Consider the following 27,856-nt stretch of genomic DNA (forward strand, 5'->3'; position numbering starts at 1 on the left):
ATGACTTCCTTCTGCCAGCTAGGCCCCAACTTCCAAAGGTTCCATAGCCTTTCAAAATCGTGTCACTAGCTGCGGCAGACATATGTAAAACAGCCTGTGGGACCATTTTAGATTCAAAACATAATATACAATGACCTGTACCCACGCATGGTTTGAGTTGGGTAATTTATGGGTAAATTATGACTTTCACACCCATGATCTCACCAGAGATGCCTAGGAACAAAGTTGAGCCTCCTAAGCGCCTGTTACCTTGGCAGGACCCCACTGCCTGCAAGGTCACAATGACTGTAAGGTCACACCCTGTTCTATTGCATTGCTGTCTCAGATAATAGCTTGTCCAGGCTTTTATATCAGCATCCTTTTAAGACATAGCCAAGGCAGCCCCCTGTATTAGAATACGGCTAAGAGAACAAGGCCTCTCCCTGCCTGATCTGGCTGCAAGTGAGCAGCTGCTGGCTTGCCATGGACGTCGTCTGGGGGAACTCACTCCTCTGCGTTTGCCATTCAACCATATTTCTGTTTGAAGATGTGTTTCTGTTTTCCTTTTAGTTCTGTATGTGTTTAAAACCTAAACTACTCACAGAAAATGCAAACTGCTCCTGAACACCCACATCCAGGACATGTTAGTGAGTACGTGTTCTCCACATAACTGCTCTTGAACTCCCTGTTTCCTGTGGACCCTCTCTTTGGAAATCAAAATTGTTTTGAGATCAGTTGTGTTTGTTGGGGATATGTTGCCATAATTAAGAACACTGAAACAGAAAAGAACTGAACACTTTCCTTTATTTACTCATGTTGTGAGACTTACTTGTGTTAATAACACAGCTCGCCCTGGATATTCATTCATTCATTCATTCATTCATTCATTCATTTGCTCTTTCATTCCCAGAAGGCGAATGCTACATGCTTAACAGGTTGACGACCCTGTACTAACAAAACTATCTAGGAAAGAAGCATAGTCTACTTGAGAACAAGATGTACACACACACACACACACACACACACACACACACACACACACACACCACTACTTAAGCCTTTGACTAGTACAAGCTCTGGAAACACAGCATCTGAGTGACCAGAAAATCTGCCAACAAAGAAGGCACAAGGCAACAGCCCACGCAAATCCCATCAGCCAGGGAGCCTCAGCCCACAGCCCCCATCCGGGGGAGTTCATTACTGCTTGAGTTAATTGTTCCCCTGGCCCTACAGTATTTGAGCAAGAGGGGAAAAGAAGGACTTGGAAGAACAGTCTTTCCAAAATGCACTTGGAATCCTCAAAAACACAGACGTTGCTTTCTGGGGTTCTGATGGATGCTCAGATGCTAAGTGGGCTTAGTAGAAATAAAAATGGTGGCTGTGCATGCAAACGTATTCATTGGTCTTTCTTCTGTTTCCAAAGGCCCAAACCTTTCTGAATGAAGTCATTTAAGGGAGAGCTTAGGCATCATCTGTACAATAAAAATCTTTTCTAGGGGTTGGGGATTTGGCTCAGTGGTAGAGCGCTTGCCTAGCAAGCGCAAGGCCCTGGGTTCGGTCCCCAGCTCCAAAAAAAAAAAAAAAAAGAATAAAAAAAAATCTTTTCTAACCCTCTCCACCCTCAACCTTGCACCCACGGCCAGGCAGTGAGCCCTCTGCTCTGTGTTCTCACACACTCATGCTCACCCCTCATGACTTAGACCTTATTATCAGCATCCCTCCAGCCTTGGCAGACACTTGGCATACAAGAGGCACTTAATAAATGATCTCAGAGTAGCTGTAATGCATATAATTTTCAAGAACACAGATGTAAAAGAACACAAAAGATTAAATCTGCACATTGATTTAAATAATGAAAAAAAATATATATATATATTTGTAATCCTCCACATCTTCCAACCTGCTAAGAGTAATTAGAATAAAGGTAACTTTCAACTGGAACTGCTAAAGGTGTGGGGCCCATTTGCTTTCACTGGTAGTCAGGAGAAGGTTGACACTCATGCTCATGGGAAGCTGTATAACCAAGCTCCTTAGGTCTTAGACAAATTACCATGTTAGGTGGGGGGGGGGGGAGAGCTTAGCCTTCACATTCTGTAAAGTAGACAGAGAACAGGTGAGGTTATAGTCAATAAAACTTAGACAAGTTGCTTTAAGACATTAACTGCCACACTTAATTATTATTGTTACATAGCAGTCATAGTAGTTAGGTGTTGGTGGCAAACAACTCATGCTATAATTAGCCCAGGTGAATTACATTTTTTTTTATTCTCTAATGTTTGTAGAAATGTCTGTCTATTGTGCTTCTAATATCATGGTGTGTTTTTATTTTCGTTTTGTCGGTTGGGTCTAGTTTGGAGGGATTATGCTTGCTTGTGTTTATTTTTGTTTTTTGAGACAGGGTTTCACTTTGTAGTCTAGGCTAACCTTCCATCTCAACCCGCCAAGTGCTGGATTACAGATGTGCACCACCTGGCAGAGGGCTGGATTACAGATGTGCACCACCTGGCAGAGGGCTGGATTACAGATGTGCACCACCTGGCAGAGGGCTGGATTACAGATGTGCACCACCTGGCAGAGGGCTGGATTACAGATGTGCACCACCTGGCAGAGGGCTTGCCTTATTCTTCTGACACTCATCATTTTCTTCAAGGAAAGGTAACAGAAAACCTGGATTTATCACATAATCTGGAGTACACGTGTGAAAACTTTAAGCACTTTGAAAACTTACAATTTGCAAGTGGCTGGTGTGAAGGAGCATGTCCTTAGGGAAACTGGGTTCTTTTAGAGCTTTAATCAGCTTCTAAAGCAAAATTGCAACATGGCAGTTCTGGAAACTCCACTGTCTCATGGTTTTTCAGATTCATGGATTTCCTTACCAGGGACCTCTGAGGGCCACCCAGTGAATAACCAAGTCGTTGGGTAGGAACACACCTAGCCCAGGCCAACTACTGTCCAGGAGCTCAGGCTAAGAGCTTAATCCAAATCCCTAAAGCATTCACATCCTATCTTAGGAGCTTTCCAGTGTGTAGTCTTCACCTTAGGAAGTCCTTCGTCACTCCAAAGTCACTGCTGTTGTGAAGGTCACATGATTGGAATCTTTTCAGTCTCAGCAAGAAAAACAAGTCCAGGACTCAGACCCATTTTCCTCTGTAGTCAACCAACTTACTTACACTCCTTTTTAAAATAATCGTATATAGTCAGTACATATGGTGCTGTGTAGGACATAAGAACCTTTCATGAAAGTCCATATTGGACATCGGTTTTACTCTCCCACAATCCCCTTCTGCCCTCTTCTCTCCTAGGCACATTCACTTCCATGTCATATGTACATAACATGTCCCATAAACATAAAATATGACTCTATAGATCTATATAAAGAGAACGTGGCATCTGTCTTTCCAAAACTGCCTGATTCGCTTGACAGGCGTCCTCTGGTTGCATCCCTGTTTCTATAAATGACATAACTTTGTTCTTCTTTTGGCTGAAGGAAATGACACTGTATATGTGTGCTGCATTTTCTTTGCTCCTTCCCGTCCTTGGGGACTCCAGTGACGAGTGTGACAAGGACTGCTGCCAAGAAAACATCTTAGAAGTGTTGATTTGGAGTTCTTTGGGTAAATGCTTGGGTGTGGTGTAGCTGCTCACATGATAGATCTATTTTTAGTTTTTCAAAGAACCCCCCTACCGATTCCCTTAGTGACTGGACTAGTTTACATTCCAACTAGCCATGTATAAAACAACCCTTCAGCTTGGGCTGAGGAAATGGCTCCTTGAGCAAAGGGCTTGCTGGGCAAGAATGAGGGCCTGAATTTGCATCCCCAGGACCCATGTAATAGGAAAGTCAGATGCCGTCCTAGCAGAGACAAGAAGAAGAAAGGGGCTTGCCTGCTCATCAGGCCAGCTGGTTAGTGAGTTCATGGTCAAAGAAAGGCATTGTCTCAAAGACTAAGGGAAGGTATTTGACATTATCTTCAACCTCGTGTGTGACTCAAACACAAAGTCAGGATGGTCCCTGGGATTCCCAATTGCAGGCAGAATATCTAACATCTCACTTCACTCTACAAAGGAGTTGGTCGGTACTATGTTAAATAAAGTCTTACTCTGTGGTGACTAGAGATATGAGAGTCTCGGTCGCTTCCTATAGCATAAGCCTGTTTGAGAATGAAAAGCCACGCCCATCTCTAAGGCCAACAGTAGAGAGAATAAAGCAACTTATGAGGGACAAATTTTTATATTTAACAAAAAAGTGTTGTATTTAGCAGAATAGGTGAAGAGGCTTTCAAAGGTTTAATCTATGACCTGCCTTTATTTCTGTACCCTCCAGGGGTAAAAAGAGAGCTGGCCAAGCATGAGCAGGAAGGAACAGAAGAGTAAAAGTTGTGGTCAGAAGTGGCACCAGCGTCCTGAGCAGCAGGAAACAAGAGCCAACCAGATGAAATGATAAGACACCAGGAGGCAGTGTGGCCCATAGAGTTGGTAGGTTTAGTAGCTCGAAACTAATCTCTTCAATATCCACCATATGGAAGCAAGCTAGAAGCCTGTCGACTGCTCAATGGAAAAAAGAAAATGAGGTATATATACTTCAACAAAGGAATTCTGTTCAGCCATAAAGAATAATGAAATTATGACATTTGTGGGAAAATGAATGAAACCAGAGATCATTATGTTAATGAACTAAAACAGACAGGCAAATGCCACAGTTCCTCTAGCATGTGAAATCTATATTTAAATGGGATATGAAAGTAGGAATTTTGACAGGAGACCATGAGGCCTAATAGGAAGGGCAGAGGACAAGTGAGAATAACAACCAGAAGACACAGAAGCAGGAGGGGAATCCATGCTTCCACTCACTGAGGAGACCACACACACACACACACACACACACACACACACACACACACACACACGAGAGGGAGAGAGAGAGAGAGAGGAGAGGGAGGGAGCACACACACACACACAAGAGAGAGAGAGAGAGAGAGAGAGAGAGAGAGAGAGAGGAGGGGAAGGGGAGGGGGAGAGGAGAGGGAGGGAGCACACACACACACACAAGAGAGAGAGAGAGAGGAGGGGAAGGGGAGGGGGAGAGGAGAGGGAGGGAGCACACACTCATGCACACACTCATGCACACACTCCCATGCACACACTCCCATGCACACACTCCCATGCACACACTCATGCACACACTCATGCACACACTCATGCACACACTCCCATGTACACACTCATGCACACACTCCCATGTACACACTCATGCACACACTCATGCACACACTCCCATGCACACACTCAAGCACACACTCCCATGCACACACTCCCATGCACACACTCCCATGCACACACTCATGCACACACTCCCATGCACACACTCATGCACACACTCCCATGCACACACTCCCATGCACACACATGCATGCACACAGACTATATCCTTTCTACTAAAGATGGCAACCTCTGCCCATTCCAGTACTTCTCTACAGTGTCCCAAGAGTGTGCTGAATTTCTGTAATCTGGTCACGGCACGTGGTGATCAGGAATATGGTTGGGACCTCACAGCTGCCTAGGAACCTTGTCTCCTGCAAACCTTGTTTTCGCCAGGACAGCTGGATTACCATGTTGTGTTTAGGGAAAGACTCTGTGATTGTATTCAACATCTCCAAGGCCACTGCCAGCTTTAGTACCGCAAAGCTCTCCCATAATGCCTCATCCAAAAGGTGTGGAGGAGGTCAAAACTTGTGTTGTCATTGTCGTTGTCAAAGAAGCCAAGCGACAAGCTGTCCTCACCCCTTAGTCTGGGCAGTCCGTGGCCCTAAAGGGCAGAGCCTGACTGAACCAGTTCCATCAGCAAAGTGTAGCTGGGTCTGGGAAAGTGGATGGGTTTACACGGGGAGAGAAGCTCTTGCCTGTGGGCTCTTACATTCATCTCTGTGGTACAAAATTCAAGAGGAAAGAGGATCTCAAGGCCAACCCTCCCAGAGCAGTTAGCTCCTAAGGTCCCTGCCGGAAGAATTAGTGCTGAGCAGAATATTTAAAGCAATCACCTTTCGCAGAGCAAAGGGACTGAGGAAGGAACTGGAAGGGACTGGAAGGGAAGAACTAGCCTGGCTGCTGATCCCCAATCTTCAGATTGTGCAGCTGAGTCAGTCTGTGACTTCGAGGACAGGAATCTAGTTTGACTAATCAACCAGTAGAAACTTTTACTCCTGGCTCTGAATTTCTGAAGTCTAATAAACAAACACATCTTGGGAAATACTTAGCTACAAGAGGCACTAGCTGAGTAGCTGTGTACCCTGAGTAACTAGGAAACACTCTGTAAGTCCCTCCTTATGTGTACACACACATACCACACGCACACACTCACGCACCTTGTCACAGAACACTCCCACACGAAGAAAGTGAAATTGCTGTGTGATGAGCATAAAGTCGTGGGTGTTTCCAAGATTTGGGAGTCCAGCCAGGTGGAACTGATAAGGGGAGGGAGCCCCAACAGATCCTCAGTCTGCCCCCACCCTGATTCTGCCAAGATCCTTATTTGGTGATGCTTTTACCTGGGTCCCTGGACTCAGAGCCAAGCCTGTTCATGCAGGGCCACAGCTGGAGAAGCGTCGCTGCTGACGTCCCTTCCCAAAGAGATGAATGGAATTCCAGGAAGCTAGAGTCATCTTGGCTTGGGACCGGTGGCATAGAGACCAGACTTCAGAGACAAAGCATCAAGAGCAGGCTACTCATGGAAAAGTGTATATTCACAGAAATGTAAACCACACCTCTGTTTTGGGAGCCGAAAATGAAAAAAAGAAACGTTTAGGGAGAAAGACAGGAAATAAAATAATAGGCAGAGAGCAATTTATTACTCTATGGGTCCGTTCTGTAAATAGTGTAAGATCCTGGAGCCAGGTGGTTCAGCAAATTCTCCAATCTGGAGTCACGTTAAGAAACACGAGTGGTCACAAAACTGTTTTTCAAAACATAATTTCAGTTTGCCTTGAGGGTGCTAGATACAAATTTGCTTTCTTAAAACGCGGCTAAAAAACTTCGCAAGGATCCCCTAAATCAGAATACATATACCGCCCCCAAGCGGCCATCTGGGGAAGCACAGAAGAACTGGGGAAGAACTCTGGAGTTGGGAGAATGGGAAGGCGACCTCGGTGCACCGTCCTGCTGATCCAGCGCAACACCGCACTGCCACCCTTAGTGAGTCAGAAGGAAGGCTATCGTGCGGGGCAGGAGTGGAGCGCGAAGTATAGATGACAAGGGATCCCCCACCCACCAGCATAGACCCAGGAGGCAGCTTCTTTTAAGAAGTCCGACCTTTTGCCCTTTTATTTTTAAACCAGACTGTCTCGATCCCCAAGCGTCTCCATCATCGAAGTATGCAAGGAGACGGGCTTTAGTGAAAGATACCCTAAAGGGTCTTAGTTGGTCCCCAAAGGAGCATCTTGTCTGGGGTCCCTCAGGCGGAAGGTCTCCAGCTCGCGTGGCGCAAGATCCTAAGGGCTGAGTACGCCAAGGCTGTGTGGGCGGAGACCTATTTTTCTGAGAAGTTCCAGGGCTCCTGTGCGGGATCGGAGTCTTCCCCTTCACTTTCAGCCGGCGAGCTTCGCGCCAGGCAGCAGGGGGCGGAGAGAGGAACCCGTCCCCCGTCCCCTCCCCCCTCCCGTTCCGTGTGCCCCCCCCCGCCCCCTCACTCCCCCCGCACTCCCCCCCCCCCGCTTCCTGCCCATTGGCCAGGAATGCGGGAGCCTCTTTAAAAGGTCCAGGGATCCTCAGTCGAGCCAGCCACTGCCTGGAGTCAGCCAGCCTCATCGGACTTCTGCAGGCACTCGCGACGCAACTACCCAGTCCTGCCACGGTCTATCCGGCCGCACCAGCAATCTCAGCGTCTTTACCGGACTCGAAGTCCTTGTCCTTCACTTCGCCTTCTCCACCACTCCGGGCTGCTGAGCTCCGGTGCACACAGGTAAGCCTTCTCCCGCCTCTGCTGAGCACCTGGCCGACCAACCCAAAACCCCAGGCTGCAGACAATCGGAGAGACTCCCCATCTCCCACTCTCCCCCTTCTGGTTTTCCTTACTGTCCCTTATCCTGCCCCATCTATCCGCTGGTAAGAACTTGGCGGAATTGGTTCTCTCCAGCCTTAGGGTTCACCAACTTTACCTCCAAGACACTCCAAGATTTTCTTACCAAGTAGTCCCCAGGTTGCTCCTGACTTTTGCCATCCTTCTCCCCAGGTACATTCTGTATTCTTGTCTAAGAGAACAAGAAAAAGCCCAAGTCACTTTACGCCCTTCGTCCTGGAACACCAACAGTCCCCTGCCTCTGGCACTCTTTTTATACTGGATACCATCTGGAAAGTAAATGGGGCCAAAGAGCGCGCGCACACACACACACACACACACACACACACACACACACACACACACACACACGCTCACACCTCTGCCCTACTACCTTGCTTCCTGGTCTCTAACTCAGTCCTCCTGTGCTTCTTGCTACAGGCTCCGCGTTGGGCACAAAGGCTCCACCATGGAGCTCCTCAGGGGACTAGGCGTCCTGTTCCTGTTGCATGTGTGTGGAAGCAACCGCATTCCAGGTGAGTCTGTGATAAATCTCTCTCTCTCTCTCTCTCTCTCTCTCTCTCTCTCTCTCTCTCTCTCTCTCTCTCTCTCTCTCCCCGCCCCCCCGCAGGTGTATGCCTCCTGGGTTCTCCTTAAAATGTTTCCTGAGTCCAGGATGCAGCTCTCAGTATTCCCTACTTGCCAAGATTTCTCACTTTGGCCCCTCACGGCCAGGACTTTACACCCTTACACCTAGAAAGCCCATTGTCTTCTCTCGCCTTCCAGAGTCTGGGGGAGACAATGGTGTGTTCGACATTTTTGAACTCATTGGAGGTGCCCGCAAGGTTCCGGGTCGCCGACTGGTGAAGGGCCAAGATCTATCCAGCCCCGCCTTCCGGATCGAGAATGCCAACCTGATCCCCCCTGTGCCAGATGACAAGTTCCAAGACCTACTGGACGCTGTGTGGGCCGACAAAGGCTTCATCTTCCTGGCTTCCTTGAGGCAGATGAAGAAGACTCGGGGCACACTCCTGGCCGTGGAACGGAAAGACAATTCTGGCCAGATCTTCAGTGTGGTCTCCAATGGCAAAGCCGGCACCCTCGATCTGAGTCTGAGCCTGCCCGGGAAGCAGCAAGTGGTGTCAGTGGAGGAAGCTCTCCTGGCCACTGGCCAGTGGAAGAGCATCACGCTGTTTGTCCAAGAAGACAGGGCCCAGCTCTACATTGACTGTGACAAGATGGAGAGCGCAGAGCTGGATGTTCCCATCCAGAGCATCTTCACCAGGGATTTGGCCAATGTCGCCAGGCTCCGAGTCGCAAAGGGAGATGTCAATGACAATTTTCAGGTAAATCTTCTTACCTGTCACAGGGCTATGTGGAGTTAGTATCTGGAGACTAAAGTTGTCCCAAATGTGGAGAGGAGCAGACCCCCCCACACCACTACCAGAGGGCTGGTTAAATCATATATGGATGCCCCAACTCCAGGGTTTCAGATTTGGTAAGTCGGCTGAGTGACCTGGGAAATTGCGTTTCTAATAAGAAATAAGCTATAATGACACCAGGACCTGGGAACCATGCTTTCAAAGCCACCCAGAAAGATAAGAGATGGTTTTCCTGTTACACTCAGCCTGTTTCGGTATGGGGCACTCCCTGCGCCCTTAGGAAAGTAACTTGTATCAAATGTACCTATCAATTTTAATAGGCATGAAAAGAATACTTTGTCAGTATTTGGGCCCCTGGGTAGGGTGTTCTGGATGCAAGGCAAGGGATGAATAGCAGCCTGGTCATGTGCTTCTGGGACTTCTTCCTTGCCTTAACTTTCAGATTCTTTCTTTCTTTCTTTTTTTAACGCCCACGTTAACTCTTTGTCACTGGAGAGTATCATGTCCTCCAGACCTGGGATCAGATTCCATTTCCTGTGTACCCCCAGCAGCCTGATAACTGGATTCTTTGTAAAATGCTCTAGTTGGCAAAAGACACAATTAAGATCTTGAAGTTGTTTGACAATTTATGTCTATGTGATATTTTGGCAGGATGACCTTAAGTTCTTTTAAACTTTTTGAGCACTCACCACAAGCAGACAGACAGGCTACCCCACCCCCACTCCCAGCATTCTACAATGTCTGTCTTCTGCCCATAGGGGGTGCTGCAGAATGTGAGGTTTGTCTTTGGAACCACCCCAGAAGACATTCTCAGGAACAAAGGCTGCTCCAGTTGTGAGTACTCCTGTGTTTTTAAGATTTGGAGAATTCTGGGGAATTCCACCAAAAGCACCCTGAGAAATGTAAGCAGTAGGGTGGATGCACATCTCAGGGGAACAGAGTTGGCGCCCACTCTGTCATCACAAATGAAATGTCTTTTACAACCCATAACCTGAAGGGTGGGCGGGTGAGATAAGCTGTGGAAGCCTTGAATGACTGTTGAATATTTTATACCTCATTTCTTAGCAGCTACCAACGTCCTTCTCACCCTTGACAACAACGTGGTGAACGGTTCCAGCCCTGCCATCCGCACCAACTACATCGGCCACAAAACAAAGGACCTCCAAGCCATCTGTGGCCTCTCCTGTGACGAACTATCCAGCATGGTCCTGGAACTGAGGGGCCTGCGTACCATCGTGACCACGCTACAGGACAGCATTCGAAAAGTGGTCAGTGGCCTCTGCTCCCATTTGCCGGCTCCTGAAGGTCACCACAGGTGACCATGGGAGTCTGGACGCTCATGAGCGTTTTCCCTTTCAGACGGAAGAGAACAGAGAGCTGGCTAGCGAGCTGAGGCGGCCTCCCCTCTGCTTCCACAATGGAGTCCAATACAGGAACAACGAGGAGTGGACTGTAGATAGTTGCACAGAGTGTCACTGCCAGGTAAGGGACACTCACAGACTACAATAAGACTTGACACCATATGTCTCAGTAGATATTTTTAAATGTGCTCTGGCCTGCTACCAAAAATGATTTTTTTCTTTCATATGTAATGACGTCTACACATTCCTCTTTAAATCTCAGAAGGTTTATCAACTTGTAATTATACCCCAGGCTAAGCAGCTAAGAGAGCAAATCTATCTAACCACTGGAATTATTTACCTGCTTTAGTTCAAAGACCAAGTATTGGATGTCAGATACACAAAACCTGCTTACAGCATTCTTTTTTGAACAGCCCTAATTTGTATTCGGCTCTGGCAGGCAGATCCTTCTAACACTGTTCGGATCTCTGCATCACCAGGAAAAGTTTAAATGCAAATCCCTGATTACTGAATTTAAGACACAACTTCCATTAAGTTCCTATTTTCCTCCAATATGTGATAAGACCTTATCTACATTTGAGATACTCACTGATATGGCCTGCAGCCTGTTGCTTTTCCTTATATCTGTAACTTCCACCCCTGACTGAGTAGCAGTTAAAAAGAACTTTCCCAGAGAATGGAGAATTAGCCCTGGAACTATGTGACTCTAGGGACTATAGATCCAGCAGACATCTGTCCTATAAAAACCATCCTGCCTATACCTCAGCTTATAATGGAAATGCCACAGAAAGCTCCTCTTAGCAATATGCTTGGTAACATGTTTCCCTCTCCTCCTGCCTTGCAGAACTCAGTTACCATCTGCAAAAAGGTGTCCTGTCCCATCATGCCCTGCTCCAATGCCACAGTTCCTGATGGTGAATGCTGCCCACGGTGCTGGCGTAAGTTCCTAAAATGGTAGAACCATACCTCAGTGGCTAGCTCAGTGGGGGCATCCTGACAGCTGGGCACAACACTGGAGCCCAGCCCCTCGCAGGTCGTTCAGGCATATCCTGTCAGATAATTGCAGACAGACTTGGGTAACTATCAGCTTGTCTATTGTACAGAGTGCAAACCTCCATGAGGACCAGATCTTAACCACCCATCTGGATTGTAGCATAGGCAGTGGATGATCTTGGCAGAGCTCATGGACTCTGGTTTTATGCTATAAGGAGGGGAGATGAATACAGCACTGGACTTAAGCTGGTTGCTTTCAGGAATTGATCTTTTTGTTAGAAAAAACATGATCTACTGGAGAAGGGACAGAAACTGGTGTAAGCATTGGGCTGTTTGAAAAGTCACCTGTTTTGTGTGCAGTGATAGGAGCCCTAAGAGATTTGTATCTATTGAATTTCCAGGGTAGTAAAGGAAATCAGCCACTACACTGCTGTGTAACGCTCTGCCTCCAGGGCTTGTTGCCAGCATAAGCACTTTGCTAAGATGTTTTAATACAGAAGGCACAAGTCATAAAAGTGACTCATCATGCCTCACGAAGAAAGCAAGGATGTTGAATTGCCCTTCAGAGAGAGAGAGAGAGAGAGAGAGAGAGGGAGGGAGGGAGGGAGGGAGGGAGGGAGGGAGAGAGAGAGAGAGAGAGAGAGAGAGAGAGAGAGAGAGAGAGGACAGAGACAGAGAAATAGAGAGACGCACATATGAGCCACACACAGCTCAGAGTTATCAATCCCATGGTAGCAATTTTGGCACAGTAATGTTTTTCTGTGTGTCCACTTCTGTCCAGCCTCTATCTGAGGGTGAGTTACAGGGAGCAAAGCCCACGGAGAATAGCACAACTCTGAGCTGGGGTTGTTAGGAAGATGTTTATTGATGGAAAAAACAAGTTCCCTGTCGTCTGATAGACAGGAGTGGTTGTCATCATGGTGTCTGAGCAGATAGCAAACAAATACCCTCTCCTCTTGAGAAAGTACAAAAACACCAGAGGTCAGCATGAGGAAAACAAACTGATCCACCTCACGGCCTCAGCCACACTGCCTCCCAACATAGACCAGGGCTTCTCTGATAGTCAGAAATGATACAGGCCAGCTGTCTGACACACTGGCATTCTTGGACACTGGCCTGGAAGCATCTAAGACATCCTCAGTCAGCAAAGGAGAATCTGCTTAAGACGCACATGGGAGACTCCATGATGGGTGAACAGGAGAGTCCACACTGTAAGCGGGTTCAGCTGTAAGGACCAGGCAGAGCCTGCCATCACCCCCAGACCTTTACGATGACCTGGGATGAACTCATGGCCCACTGGCCCAAGACTGGCATGTCTGGAGTTAATGATATGACTGCATGCTTGCTCCTGCAAAATAAGGGATGTGTGAATTGGCTCCACTATTGTTTTCACTTCCCAAGGCACTTGTGTAGCCAAGCATCTGCTGTGTACTAAAATATACACAGTCACTATTAGTTAATGGTCCTTCCATTAAACTGGGAGTATGGAAAAAGAAGGATTTTTTTTTTTTTGGTTCTTTTTTTCGGAGCTGGGGACCGAACCCAGGAAGAAGGATTTTTTAAAAAGAGACCTATTAGGTTGGGGATTTAGCTCAGTGGTAGAGCACTTGCCTAGCAAGTGCAAGGCCCTGGGTTCGGTCCCCAGCTCCGAAAAAAAAAAGTCCTATTGATTTGCAACCTTTGCCAATAAAGGTCCCTAAACACATACATAAACTGCCTGAAGAGAAGTGGATCTTAGTCAGGAGATGCTGAATGGCCTCCTTTCTCCCCACAGCCAGTGACTCTGCTGACGATGGCTGGTCTCCCTGGTCTGAGTGGACCTCTTGCTCTGCCACCTGTGGCAATGGGATTCAGCAACGTGGTCGCTCCTGTGACAGCCTCAACAACAGATGTGAGGGCTCTTCAGTACAGACGAGGACCTGCCACATTCAGGAGTGCGACAAAAGATGTAAGCATCATGGCCGCCAAGGGGTGGCAATGTCACCCCAATGCTTTGTCACCAAGAGCAGCTCTACAGCAGAGAGCCTGAGGGCCCAGGTTCTGAGCTCTCAGTCTCAACCACACCCCTGACCTCTGCACTCTTGAGCACAACCTTCCTTCCCAGATGCTCCTCCTCATCGATAACATGAGAATAATAACCATTCTTGATAAAAGTTATTTTAGGCATTTCCTCAAGATAATTCATATGAAACAATTAGAATAGAGCTGGGCTCCTGACCAGCAACTCTCTCTTACACACACACACACACACACACACACACACACACACACACACACACACACACCATTTTTCCTATGATAGTTTCTCCGTTGACATGTGGCAATAGCCAGTTGCTACTATACACTGTATACTATACACTAGTTTAAGTTGCTGTTGGTCAGCTGTGAGAACGATTGCGTGTTGAGATTTTCTTCGTGGTCCCCCTCCAAGGCAGCACCATTTGTGACCGTCAGCTTTGCCTTTCAGTTAAACAGGATGGTGGTTGGAGTCACTGGTCCCCGTGGTCGTCCTGTTCTGTGACCTGTGGTGACGGTGTGATCACGAGGATCCGACTCTGCAACTCCCCCAGCCCCCAGATGAACGGGAAGCCCTGTGAAGGTGAAGCTCGGGAGACCAAAGCCTGCAAGAAGGACGCCTGCCCAAGTAAGTGTGGGCCTGCCCTGTGGGTTCATGGGAGGCAGCCCTACCCAGCTGGTGGCCTGCTTGCTCTGCGGTTCAGTGGACCATGGGGCATGGGAGCTCACTCACTAGAGAAACAAACAGAAACAAAGTCCTGCGTACTCAGCAGCTTCTATTAATGAAAAACAGAAAGCAAACCATTTCAGCCTCCCTAATTTCCAAAGATTCTCCCCATGGGCCAGGTTAGAAGGCATTTGTAACAGGCTCCAGACAGGCTTCTGGGACAGATAAGGCACCTGAAAACTACATTTTTACATGTGACTCATTTCCTTACAGTCAATGGAGGCTGGAGTCCCTGGTCACTATGGGACATCTGCTCTGTCACCTGTGGAGGAGGAGTACAGAGACGTAGCCGACTCTGCAACAACCCCACACCCCAGTTTGGAGGCAAAGACTGTGTTGGTGATGTGACGGAAAATCAAGTTTGCAACAAGCAGGACTGTCCGATTGGTAAGCTGTGAATCCAGGGACACCACCCTGGGAGCTTTCTCTATTAGGAATGTCATAGTCAGTATTCACTGGGTGCGGGGAGGGTGGGGATGCCATATTTGATTGGTCCTATTGGGCTGATTACTGTGAGACGGAGGGCAATCATTACCAGTAACAGAGACCCTGCAATGTTCTCTTCTGTTTTAAGTAATACATGGCGGTAACAGCAACTTAAACCCAAGCACTTACCTGTCTCTTACCTCATCTCAGATGGATGCCTGTCCAATCCCTGCTTTGCTGGTGCCAAGTGTACGAGCTATCCTGATGGTAGCTGGAAATGTGGTGCGTGTCCTCCTGGCTACAGTGGAAATGGTATCCAGTGCAAAGACGTCGACGAGGTAGGCAGACAATGGCTCTAAGTGATCAGACTGAAGAAGGCAGCTAATCTGGCCCAGGGCCTTTCCTAAAAACAGCATTTGCCAAGTGCTGAACAAACTCCCATTTCCTCCATAGTGCAAAGAAGTGCCTGATGCTTGCTTCAATCACAACGGAGAACATCGGTGCAAGAACACAGATCCTGGCTACAACTGCCTGCCCTGCCCACCACGATTCACCGGCTCACAGCCCTTCGGCAGAGGTGTCGAACACGCTATGGCCAACAAACAGGTATAGTGGACAAGTAGGCCAGAGCAGAATAGCGTGACTTTGGCCAAACAGTGAACAGAGAGGGCACTGAGTGCACAGTCTCAGATGCATGAAAGTTCTGTGCTGAAAGCTGTGATCAGATGGGCTTGTACATGAAGAGCAGTTCCAGGAAAATCCAGTGTCAAACAGTGTTTGCCAATAGCCTGGGTATCCTCAAAGAGAATGGAGAGGGACAGAAGAACCCCACCTTTCTCCTGCATGGGGCCACTATCTTTTTCAAGATGGGAGGGGTCTGGACCCTTTGGTGGCTTGGGACTTTTAGACATTCTGTGACATCATTGGGATGCTGTACCCTCAGGTGTGCAAACCCCGAAACCCCTGCACCGACGGGACACACGACTGCAACAAGAACGCCAAGTGCAACTACCTGGGTCACTACAGCGACCCCATGTACCGCTGTGAGTGCAAGCCTGGCTACGCAGGCAATGGCATCATTTGCGGAGAGGACACAGACCTTGACGGCTGGCCTAATGAAAACCTGGTGTGTGTGGCCAACGCAACTTACCACTGCAAAAAGGTACAGCCAGCTTCCCTCATGGGCTTCCCCCTCAGGAATTGGGCTAAGGAATTCTAAATGTTGAAAAACTGAAAATGAAACAAGGGTTGAACCTCCCAAAAGCAAGATGACAGTGACTCTCATTAACATGGAGTCATTCAGTGCCAAGATCAGGTTCTTTGGGCATTTGTATCCCAGAAAGACTGCTATACTGACACACTGAAGAGCATGATTTGTGGTCATGGCATGTATGAAGCCTAGAGCATTTGTACGGACTGTACATAAGTAACCTCCCAAAATACCTTCCGTGGCTTCATCTCCCCATTAAAAACATGGCTGCACCTGAACATTCTAGTAGGCTGTCCCAGTGTGACCCCTCATGCCTGTGTCAAGCTAGCGAGTGCTAACCATGGCTGTCATTTTTCTTAGGACAACTGCCCCAATCTTCCCAATTCGGGGCAGGAAGACTATGACAAGGATGGGATTGGCGATGCCTGTGATGACGATGATGACAACGACAAGATTCCTGATGACAGGGTAGGTGCCTCCTTCATCCTTGTGGTGTGATGACAATCTGAAACACTAGGATTCAAGGGGTCACAGAGTGATAACAAAAATATATACCACACTCATATAGAGGATAGTTAGAAACTTGTCACTATGTCTTGGTGATTTGAGGACACAGATGTTGCTAGAAGAATTATTAAAGTAAGTTTCATTTTTCATCACAGACTACCTCAGTTTGAACATCTGGTATTCCGTTCCCCGCATTCACTTCAGATATGTCTAAATGACTGTAGTTTTATAATGAAAGCGTAGATGATGTGATCATATACTGTATCTCTCTTAATTGCAACCGAAAAGAATCCAGTCTTCACCTGTAGTGTCTTCCTGTCTGGGCATTTCACTTATGCTGAATGCTCCATTAGTATATGGGCCAAGGATGAGATAACTGCAGTAGATCTTTGAGGGTTTTAACACTGTGTATGGGGTTGAAGGCATCAGCTGACTTCCGAGGCAGCACCACAGAGTGTCCATTTTCCTCTTTGCAGGACAACTGTCCATTCCATTACAACCCAGCCCAGTATGACTATGACAGAGATGATGTGGGAGACCGCTGTGACAATTGCCCCTACAACCACAACCCTGACCAGGCAGACACAGACAACAATGGGGAGGGAGATGCCTGCGCTGTGGACATCGATGGGGATGGTAAGGCTCCTGGTCTGGCGTCTGAAAGGACAGAGACAGGCACAGCTTACTGAGTGGCTGCTAGTGTGTGACTTAGTTACAATATATGGGGCCGCAGGACTCATGTACACCCCCTCCGTAGGAATCCTCAATGAACGAGACAACTGCCAGTATGTTTACAACGTGGATCAGAGGGACACGGACATGGATGGGGTTGGAGACCAGTGTGACAACTGCCCCCTGGAACACAATCCAGACCAGGTAGGTGAACTCCTTTCAGAATCGCTCAGGGAGGTGTTGTGCCTCCCTTTCTAAACATGTCAAAGTAGTGAATTATAGACTCCAAACCCTCCCATCACTGGGGTTCCCCAGAGCCATTTGCAATGTGTGCCTGCACGGACTTTGCCTGATTTAAGCCTCTGGCAAACACTCTCAGAGATTATTGTGGAAATCTTGGGACCTCAGACTTGACTGTGACCACCATTAAGATAAACTACACAGAACAAAGAGCCAAGACTGATAGTTCTATAGTCGTTTCTCAGTTTTACACACTGAGAGGAGCGCAGTATGCAGAAGTGACACAAACACCTATGTGATGGCCAGGAACAGAGTCTAGTAAAACATTAGGAAGCTAAAATACTTCTTAGAGCTGGAGAGGTCTGGTTTCTCCCATTCCCCCACTGATCTCAGCTTCATCCTCCTCCTGGCCTGAGCTGCAAACAGATATTGATATTGGCTTCTGCTACCAGAGTGCTTCTTCTCTCTGTGTCACTGCACATCACGGTTTTCTAAGGATAAAGTAAATCAATTTTTTCTTCTTTCTAAAACAATGGTTCTAAAAGGTTAAGTGCTCAGAAATTTGAATAGATTATTTTCCTAAGGATTAGATAAATGAGAACTCAAGTTACTCCTAATAATCACCCTTATGAAGTCTATCATGCTAAACAGCAAGGTGACTTAAGTCACTGTCACAGGACCCCGGGCCTGTGTGGGCAGCAGGTCACACAGTACAGAGAGCTTCTGCCTTGGGTGGGGTCTACCAAACAATAGATATCTTACTAGCATTCAACCTCACAGAATGAACTTGGATTCCTCAGATTAGAAAAACTTTTATAAGCAAATTTAAATAGCATACAGAATCTCAAAAGCAAAGAGCATAAAACCTGGAAAGAAAAGATCCAGTTTTCATATAAACCATCCCAAAGCATCTCACGCATACTGAATGCTAAGTCCTCTGGGAAAATCTATTGTGAAAAAACTCTAGACTTTGATTTTATCTGAGCCAAAAGATAAAATCTTTATGGGATAAACGTAGAAAGCCAAATGCTTTTAAAATAAGAAAAAAGTCATTAACATATTATGCAGACAGTCTGCACAGACCACTGCCATGATTAGGGGCCTGGAGTAGACGTTTATTCAACTCACCCACCGTTGATGTCTCTCTCCCAGCTGGACTCTGACTCGGACCGCATAGGGGACACCTGTGACAACAATCAGGACATCGATGAGGATGGCCATCAGAACAACCTGGACAACTGTCCCTATGTGCCCAATGCCAACCAGGCCGACCACGATAAAGATGGTAAAGGAGACGCCTGTGACCATGACGATGACAACGACGGCATCCCTGATGACAGAGACAACTGCAGGCTGGTGCCCAATCCTGACCAGAAGGACTCTGATGGTGAGTCACTGTGGCCACTGCTAGCCAGCATAACTGACACTTTGGCTGTCTAGATGGAAGGAACAGGGAGGGCATCCCAGAGAACGGTATAACAAAACACCAATTTTTGACAAGATGGTGAATTAGTGACCCACTCATAATGGCAGTTCAGATTTTACTGAACTCTTGCCTTCTTTGACCTCAGGTGATGGCCGAGGCGATGCCTGCAAAGACGACTTTGACCATGACAATGTGCCAGACATTGATGACATCTGTCCTGAGAATGTTGACATCAGTGAAACCGATTTCCGCCGATTCCAGATGATTCCTCTAGATCCCAAAGGAACCTCCCAAAATGACCCTAACTGGGTTGTCCGCCATCAGGGCAAAGAACTTGTCCAGACTGTAAACTGTGACCCTGGACTTGCTGTAGGTGAGTAGTGAACTCCTCAGATCCAGGTGGGGATACACTGAAAGGGAGAAAATATAAAATCTGACCACTACACCTGTAACCTTCGACCACGCCGGATATCCTGGAACGTTGTAGAGAACACCGTAAAAGCCAGTCTTTAACTGACCCTGGTCTTGCCTTCCAGGTTATGATGAGTTTAATGCCGTGGACTTCAGTGGTACCTTCTTCATCAACACTGAGAGGGATGACGACTATGCTGGCTTTGTTTTCGGCTACCAGTCCAGCAGCCGCTTCTACGTTGTGATGTGGAAACAAGTCACCCAGTCCTACTGGGACACCAACCCCACAAGGGCTCAGGGATACTCAGGCCTGTCTGTAAAGGTTGTAAACTCCACCACTGGCCCCGGCGAGCACCTGCGGAATGCACTGTGGCACACAGGAAACACCCCTGGCCAGGTAAGAAGCCTCATCATCTAGAAGGGAGAGTTGGCAGGCCCTTGGGAAGCATGAGAGACAGCACTTTGGCCAAGTTCCCACTAGGGAATCTTAGCTGTCAAGTTCTCAGCATCACCAACCATGGTACAAAACCATAGTAGTGTGTAGAGGGGAGTGGGCTCTGACCAAGAGCTGCCCTTTAAGTACACAGACAGCTTTAGCCACTTCAAACGAACCCCTCCTCCCCCCCCCCCCGCCTCCCCACTCTCTCTGGCCCTTGGCAAATAGAGTTCAACTCAGAGCCTTTCCAGCAGCAGTTTCTCATGAAATGAAATACGAATCTTCAGAGGGAGCTGTGTTTCAACCTTCTCTGGTCCTTTTCCTTCAGGTGCGCACCCTGTGGCATGACCCTCGTCACATTGGCTGGAAAGATTTCACTGCATACAGATGGCGTCTCAGCCACAGGCCAAAGACCGGTTTTATCAGGTAAGACTGCAGGAATTAAATTTCACTGTAGTCACACTGAGTAGGCTGGAAGGATAAAACCAAGAAGAGCAGCCTCATGAGTGAGTTTGGTTTTGTTTTTGTTTTCCTGTGTAGAGTGGTGATGTATGAAGGAAAGAAAATCATGGCTGACTCAGGACCCATCTATGACAAAACCTACGCTGGCGGTAGACTAGGCCTGTTCGTCTTCTCTCAAGAAATGGTGTTCTTCTCGGACATGAAATACGAGTGCCGAGGTAGGGTGCCACTGTGATGTACAGTTAATGTGCCTACAGATTTATAAGGTGGACAGTGATGGGAGGGTCTGATTTAAAGACTATGTTGGGGAGAGTGTTCTGTTTTTTCTTTTCTTTTGAGGATACAATTTTAAACAAGAGCTAATGTCTTTGCCATCCTGAATCCATATCAGGACTGCTAGCTTGCCCAGCAGTCTCTGAACTTTTCCTACTGGGTCAGAGGCAGACAGTAAACAAGTAGCTATAAACATGAGCCCTCACTGGTAACTAATGCCTTGAGGCTCTGGCTTGTGGTTTTATTCATGCCAGCACAGCACCCTGAGCTGCTAGTCTGATGATGACTGCTAGGATGACTAGTGCTTGCTGACTCGTTTCATGTATATGCATCTGTGTTTATTTAACAGACTCCTAATCACCACCCCGATCATAACCAGCCTGGCATTGCACCTTCCGAAACCAAGGGCTAGAGAAAAACCCCTCCAGGATCGCTTCTCCTCGCCTTCCCTGCCTCTCTTCTTGCATAGTGTGGGCTTCTAGAGTCTGTGACCTGCCTCAAGAAAATGCAGTTTTCAAACCTAGCCAGACTCAGAACTTGGCCTGTAAGGAGTGAGAATGCATCTTCTAAGAACATGAAGAATTACTTTGGTTTGCTTTTGAGAAAGCAAAAGCGACTATTTACTTCCCACTGGGAAGGTGCCCACTCCACTCTGCCTTACTCACAGAGCCAGAGCTTCTGCGAGGCCATCTCCGAGCTGCACACTCAGAAGCATTTTCGGGCCTGTCAAAGAAAAAACAACATGGCTCACTAGAACTCACTGCCAAACCACCTCTGACATAAGTCCTCAGCAGGGGAGAGGCAGGAGCCAAAGCACTAGGAGCCATGAACCCAAGAGATGATTGTGCAAAGAAAAGATGGAGGAGCTGTTACTTGGTCGGTACTAATCATTTTCAGGGGACAGAGAAGGCTTGCTGCTTTCCTCATGCTGCCCCTGAGAGCTGACTACCCAGTCTTCCACAGGCACCTGAGTGAGCAGGGGAGGGAGGGAAATCCTGGCTCCTGGACTTCCTCCACACTGAAACTGTGGGCGTCTTCTGCATGTATAACATGCGTGTCTAAGGACAGCAAGAGAGCCCTGCCGTCTCGGTGAGCTCTAGCTGCCTCCGCAGGAGGGGCAGTGCGCCTTCATTTTATGGTTAGAAAGGCACAAAATTTTTATCAACCTGAAACATTCCTTTTTCTTTTTGCCTCAATTATCATGGAGTTTTCCAATTCTCTTCTGGTTTTTGTTTAACAAACGCTTTAACAATGTAATATATTTATTTTTCCCCCTATTCTGGAGGATTCGTCTGAAGGATTGTTATTGAAACAGGATGCGTGGGACTCTCTGAATCATCTTCATAGTGAGTCTTTATGACTGTAAGATTGTAAATACAGATTATTTATTAACCCTGTTCTACCTGGAATTAAACTGCATAGAGCAAATGTTTGCAAGCAGGTAGCTGAGGCTGTCAGCAAATCTCTCCAAAACTAGTGTGGAAGTCAGCAGGAGCTGCTGGCTTTCATTTGGGGGCTTAGAGCGAATGATTTGGACTCCTTTGGCTTTTCCCCTTGGTTTTCTCTGTCTTTTCAAGTGGGAATGGGTGGCTGCCCATTTGCATTTGCCTCTCCTGCAAAGGAAGCCTGAGCCCTCCAAGGCTCACCCACCCCACCCCTTCTGCCTATTTCCAGGGAGAAGAAAACACAATCAACTTTTTATTTCATTTTCCCAAAAGAGACAAAGGTGGAACTTATATACAAATATTACCTCATTTGTTGTGTGACTGAGTAAAGAATTTTGGATCAAGAAGAAAGAGTTTAAGTGTCAATAAACTTAAAACTACTGTCGTGTCTAAAAAGTCAGTGTTGTACATAGCATAAAAATCCTTTGCAGAGAATGATCCCAATACAGAAATAGCTTTGAAATGTTAAATACAACTCCTCAAAGTTCTGGTTTTGTTCTATCATCTTGTACACCATTGCTTTTATTTTTATAAATTATTTTCTCATTGCCATTGGAATAGAGATCTCAGACTATGTAGATATGCTATTTAAATAATTTATCAGGAAATACTGCCTGTAGAGTTAGTATTTCTGTTTTTTATATGTTGCACACTGAATTGAAGAAATGTTGGTTTTTCTTGTTTTGTTTTAGTTTGTTTCTTTGGTTTTGTTTTTGGTTTTGCTTTTTACTTCCCAGGTTTGACTATTTGCCAATGCCCTGTGTTCTAGGAACGTGCTTTTTTGTACACATTTTATCCATTTTACATTCTAAAGCAGTGTAACTTGTATATTACTGTTTCTTGTGTACAAGGAACAACAATAAATCATATGGAAGTTTATATTTATACTTACTGTGTCTGTGTTTGTTTTGTTCTTTACTGTTTGGCTATTATGGGATCCGGGCAAAAGCCATTCGTAGCCAACAGTTAGCAAATATCATTCACGATTCCTGCGTGATCGGTAGGCACTAGATTCAGATGATATATTTACTACATTTTTGGACAGAAAAAAAAACGTAAGTCTGCCACATGACAAACAAAATAAAAACGAGTCTTGTGACACAAGCCCCGCCCCACTGAAGAACACATTTCATCATTTTATTAACATTAGGTGTTGACTTCTCAAAGTCCAGCAGTGACTAAGGTGAGGACAGTTGTGAGATGTGACATTTTCTGATTCTGAGTGATGGATCCCAGGATGGATGTCAGAGAAGTGCAAGGGAGGAGCTGTCCTGGGACTTTGGAGAATACATACTTTGGGTCAAAAACAGGTAACTAAAGAAATGCAAAGTTGGAGTTAGAGAGATGGCTCAGCAGTTAAGAAGGTTAAAGCACTGACTGCTCTAGCAAAGGACTCTAATCACAGCAACCCTTGGGGCAGTTCACCACCTCCTGTAACACTGCTTCCAGGGGATCTGGTGTTCTCCTCTGGCCTCTGTAGGCACCTGCACTCACATGTACAAACCTACACACACACACACACACACACACACACACACACACACGCACACACGCACACCCTTTTGTTACAGAAAGGTAAATCTTGGATGGATTAACCATGGATGTAAAGATTAACTGATTCCTAGTTCCAGTAAACAGTTCAATAAAGGGATTCTGCTAGGTGAAGGATCTGGCTTTGAGGGCTGTGTGAGGTGGGATCCACCTCGCTGGCTGGCCTCTATTACTCTAAAACCACCAACCTGGCTGGCATGATAGCAAGAGTGAAGTGTCCCTGTCACCCTATAGATCCAGAATGAAGCAGTAAAAACTAGCATGAGCTGGGAAAATGATCTGAAAGCAATAATTATCTGCAAAGCGGCACCAATTTCTCTCAGATTGTTCAATATGTGGATTCCTAAAGGAGAATTCTATTTAATTTTTAGCAAAACATTGTGATGGGGAGTGGCAAGATGCAACAAAAAGAGTGGCCAGATAGAGCTTTTAGCCCAGGGTGGCCAGATCAGAGCTTTTAGCCCAGGCTTGCTCCATTTCCTTGTGAGAATGACCTTCAAGTTAGTAGAGTTACATAATCAAGATGACAGACTTCAAATCACACAGGAGTTTACTGTCATGTGTTCTAGGGCTGTTTGGCTGAAAAGTCATAAAGTGGTTCCTGGAGAATTTATAACTAAGTCGTGCTAGTCAGTTACTAAAGGGTCTGTCTAGAAAACTATACTGCAGCCCCTGGATCATCCCTTCCTAAAGTATATCATATTCTCTCTCTCTCTCTCTCTCTCTCTCTCTCTCTCTCTCTCTCTCTCTCTCTCTCTCTCCCCCTCCCTCCCTCCCTCCCTCCTCCCCCCTCCCCTCTGCCTCCCTCTCTCCCTTTCTTTCATGCACACACACTTTTTCACTCTCCCTCTCTCCCCTCCCTCTCTCTCTCCTCCCCCTCCTCTCTGCCTCCCTCCCTCCCTCCTTCCCTCTCTCTCTCATATGCACACACACTTTCTCTCTTTCCCTCTCCTCTCCCCATCTCCTATAATCTTTGTTGTCTTAGAGGAAGCCACTGAGGTGATAAATTATGTTGTACATCTTGTTCGTTCATCCTTGCCACTTTCTGCTACGGGATAATGTTACTCCTTTTAATTAAAATTTCCATTACTAAATGTCATTATCTCCTTCCCCTAACCTAACTCTGGCAACTCGTGTAAGCCGAGTCGGCCTCATATGGGAAAGTCTAGTTCATTCCTAATTCACAATAAGCCAGACTCCTTATGCCTCAAACACCCTGTGCAGAAGCATTCTGTGAAGTTATTAGCCTGTGCAATCCCTAGAGAAACAGTTTCACTTGGTGTTTCTCTCTTACCTTCCCTCTTCTTTCTCCTCTCCTTCCTGTGTCTGTCTCTCCCCTTCCATACACACACCTCGAAGACAAGGGAAACATGGATGTGGAAAGTCGAAATCTTCTGAAAGGCTCGTGAACAATAACGGCTTCTCTCTGTCCCACTCCCAATGCCCCACTGTACCACCCCTGACCCCTGATTGTTCCCACCAAACTGCCACAAATCATTTGGGGAGAAACTAAAATTGTGATTTTTAATTTTTGTAGGCCAGCAAAACTCAGGCATTAAGATAAATCCCACTGTAATACATGGACGCCAGTGTATGCCCTTATCACTTTAAATGGACAAACAGCAGGCTGTGAGTGTGGCTCAGTGGCAGAGCGCTTGCATAGCATGTGCAAGGCTCTAGGTTCAATCCCCTGCACCTCAAAAACAAACCCAGCACAAATTAACAAGCAATAAAGGGAAACAGAAAGACTGGATAAAGATATTCATAAGAATGTGAGTGCCCTTGAAAAATGCAATTCTTCATTTCAGTAAGTCAGGAAAGTATGTAAGCATGTATTAATGTCAAGCAGGGCCAGCAAACGTTTGCTGGCGAAAAGGAACAATGTTGTACGGGCTGTAATTCAAACTGTATTAAAGGCAGGGCCAGAGACAGCTTATTGTGAATTAGAAATGAACTAGACTTTCCCATATGAGGCCGACTCGGCTTACACGAATGGCCATAAAACCTTCTCAGATCAGATTCCCGGCTCATGACTGGACAAACCTTCTCTCCTGAGATAGTGCTGCTTTTGATAAAGGTCACCTCACCTTCATTCCCTTCTTACTAAAAGGCCTGAACTTCAGAAGGAGATAATAAACTGAGAGTAATAAATAATCCGCCACACTCAAGGAAGGCACCATGGCTAACAGGAAGCACAGACTCTGCCAACATTCCTTTGTTGCCAGAACTCAGTTCTTCCAAATGTAAGCTCTTCCTACTGACAAACTTAACAGGCAAAACAGAAGGGGAAACTGAGGCACAATAAAAAGCCTCCAGAATCATCAGAGAGTTAAAACACATAAAACCCAAAGGAGAGGGCGGGAGAAACGGCCGAATGACAGAGTGTGTGCCTCAAATCCACAGGGCCCTGAGTTCACTCCCCAGCACCGCCCCCAAAACGTGACAAATAGAGACCAATAAACTCATGCCCACCAGATTAGCACAGCGTGCATATGTTACAACGTTGGTTTTTACAAAGTATCCTTGAGATTGCAAGATTAGTGATAGAGTTGTAAACAAATTTCCTAGGAATATCAATGATAAAAAGCCAACCATTTCACATTTACACCCCAAGCTTCAAAAACATCAAAGAAATACAATCAGCAAAGAAGGGAATTCAAATGTTGATATCATTTGAGGAATAGTCTCTATGTTGCATTCATTGAATACAAAGAATTCAGAAAAAATATAGTGCCAATTTTCAACTTTCTTAAGTTTAAACCCTAGAAAGTCATGCTTCGCGTTGCTCTCCTGGTTCATTCACAGCATCCCCAGTCTCCTGTCCATCTGCAAATAAGATAACCACAGTGATTACAGAATCAGAAACACGTGAATTATTAAGAAAATCAGTCGGCCTGTTAAGCATTACCCCATTTGCTTTGCTGTATAACACGATGAGCACAGCCTGGCTGATACTACAGAAAGGTCAGCACAAACTGCAAAGTCCATAAGGAAAGTAAGGTGACTGTCTTCACCAGGGCTATAGTTCAAAAACACAACTGGGGGAGGGGTGCGTTGAGAGAGTTAAGATTTAGGGGAAGACATCAAAAGCACTTTCTTACTTTCTAAAGTTTCCCAGGAAGGGGCTGAGGCTAAAAGCAAATGCTACTGGAAGATACATGAGCGCTTCCTTCTTTTCAGAGAGAGGGAAAAATGTGTCACAAATAGAATGTATCTTTATTACCTTTGATTCAAAAAATAAAATGGTAGGACAAAAATGAAATCAAATGAGAGAAGACAATAAAAGCAATCAGGAGAAAATTCGCAAGCTGTAGGATGTGAAATAAAAAACTGCCTGCCAAATCTGTGAAACGTTACCATGGGCCAGGCAGTTACACTCCTAGGAATGTGCCAAAGTGGGCAGGGAACATAATGTCCAACAAAAACTCACACAAAAATATTTAAATCTGCATTATATATAATAGCTGAAAAGTGGGAAAGCCCTAAGGGTCCATCAAGTTATGGACAGATAGATAAAATGGGCTGTGTCAAAACACAGGGAATATCACTCAAAGATAAAAAGAACAGACCATGGAAACACGCTGCAGGATGGGTAAATCTGGAAACCGCTGTGCTGTGTGTAAAAGGCACTCATAGAAGGCTGTGTGTGTTACAACGCCACCTACAGGAAATACTCGGGATCTGCACAGTTACAGAGACTCAAAGAAGAGAAATGTGGTGACATTGTTGCAGCATGGAAAAGTACTAAACAGGGTGGAGAGGAAGCTAACACAGCAAAGGAGGGACCCTGGCATCCCATGCATGCCCTGCCTTTGTTTGTTTGTTTGTTTGTTTGTTTGTTTGTTTGTTTGTTGTTGTTGTAAATTTGAGTCCTTTTCTGTGCAGTAGTCAAATTCTCACCAACTGAAGGGCCATTCGCCCTTGAGGACTGACCTTTAATTCCACCTCCCATCTCCCCAGCATTCATTACTTCCTCTGTAATGTCGCCTGTGGACTTCATCTTGAAGCTATGATACATAGCTCCCTTGTGTGAGTTCTCATATTCATTGAAAGACTGAGAAATATCTCAAGTATGACTGTGACCTACTCATTTTATATCCTAGGCTGATGGTCCTCAACTGGGAGAGAGGCCCAGTGAACACTTGGTAATGTCTAGAGACATCGCTTGTTGTGACTGACATCTTGAGTACAGTCAGGGCACTTTATTAAACTTTAGAGCACACAAGACAGCAGCCTCTACACTAAGAAAATATCACACTGCAAATGTCAACCTTACTTAAATAAAGTCC

The 27,856-nt window shown here is 46.3% G+C and overlaps 2 protein-coding genes and 2 long non-coding RNA genes across 11 annotated transcripts in view; 2 read left to right on the plus strand and 2 right to left on the minus strand.

Moving 5' to 3' along the window:
• The first annotated feature begins 335 nt into the window (after positions 1–335).
• On the plus strand, positions 336–4,947 carry LOC120101636 (uncharacterized). The gene is made up of 4 exons (XR_005502379.2): positions 336–630; positions 2,393–2,634; positions 3,467–3,593; positions 4,304–4,947. It is a non-coding gene; the product is annotated as an uncharacterized LOC120101636 (long non-coding RNA).
• A 1,850-nt stretch (positions 4,948–6,797) lies between these two features.
• On the minus strand, positions 6,798–8,816 carry LOC134486137 (uncharacterized). Its single transcript, XR_010064872.1, has 2 exons — positions 8,157–8,816; positions 6,798–7,962 (listed from the first exon to the last, which is right to left on the minus strand). It is a non-coding gene; the product is annotated as an uncharacterized LOC134486137 (long non-coding RNA).
• On the plus strand, positions 7,751–22,903 carry Thbs1 (thrombospondin 1). Of its 2 annotated transcripts, none has more exons than NM_001398940.1 (22): positions 7,751–7,933; positions 8,471–8,565; positions 8,816–9,375; positions 10,170–10,245; positions 10,477–10,679; positions 10,771–10,893; positions 11,617–11,710; positions 13,540–13,713; positions 14,233–14,409; positions 14,722–14,895; positions 15,145–15,272; positions 15,388–15,540; positions 15,878–16,096; positions 16,505–16,612; positions 17,128–17,287; positions 17,409–17,527; positions 18,716–18,950; positions 19,135–19,362; positions 19,526–19,797; positions 20,165–20,262; positions 20,377–20,516; positions 20,921–22,903. In NM_001398940.1, the coding sequence occupies exons 2-22, from the start codon at positions 8,499–8,501 to the stop codon at positions 20,926–20,928; spliced, it is 3,516 nt and encodes a 1,171-aa protein (NP_001385869.1). In that variant the 5' UTR covers positions 7,751–7,933; positions 8,471–8,498; the 3' UTR covers positions 20,929–22,903. The 2 variants fall into 2 exon arrangements, with proteins under 2 accessions (NP_001385869.1, NP_001013080.2); NM_001013062.3 differs by having other exon boundaries at positions 10,480–10,679.
• Positions 22,904–26,038: 3,135 nt separating this feature from the next.
• Positions 26,039–27,856, minus strand: part of Fsip1 (fibrous sheath interacting protein 1) — a 142,598-nt gene continuing 140,780 nt past the window's right edge. For 6 of the 7 annotated variants that reach the window (XM_039104542.2, XM_063283317.1, XM_017591571.3 and 3 more), the window contains one exon: positions 26,039–26,393. In XM_039104542.2, the coding sequence (XP_038960470.1) occupies positions 26,338–26,393 (56 nt within the window). In that variant the 3' untranslated portion in view covers positions 26,039–26,337. The remainder of the gene's footprint in view (positions 26,394–27,856) is intronic. The other variant, XM_039104541.2, reaches the window with a different exon arrangement.

Source organism: Rattus norvegicus, chromosome 3 (assembly GCF_036323735.1).
Source record: "Rattus norvegicus strain BN/NHsdMcwi chromosome 3, GRCr8, whole genome shotgun sequence".
In the NCBI taxonomy this organism is placed as follows: Eukaryota; Metazoa; Chordata; class Mammalia; order Rodentia; family Muridae; genus Rattus; species Rattus norvegicus.

Excerpts from the sequence above, each read along its gene's own strand:
- Thbs1 (NM_001398940.1), top strand. The coding sequence starts at position 8,499 with ATGGAGCTCCTCAGGGGACTAGGCGTCCTGTTCCTGTTGCATGTGTGT. Across the intron at positions 15,273-15,387 it reads AGTGCAAAGACGTCGACGAG|TGCAAAGAAGTGCCTGATGC; the intron begins GTAGGCAGACAA and ends TTTCCTCCATAG. Across the intron at positions 16,613-17,127 it reads ACAAGATTCCTGATGACAGG|GACAACTGTCCATTCCATTA; the intron begins GTAGGTGCCTCC and ends TCCTCTTTGCAG.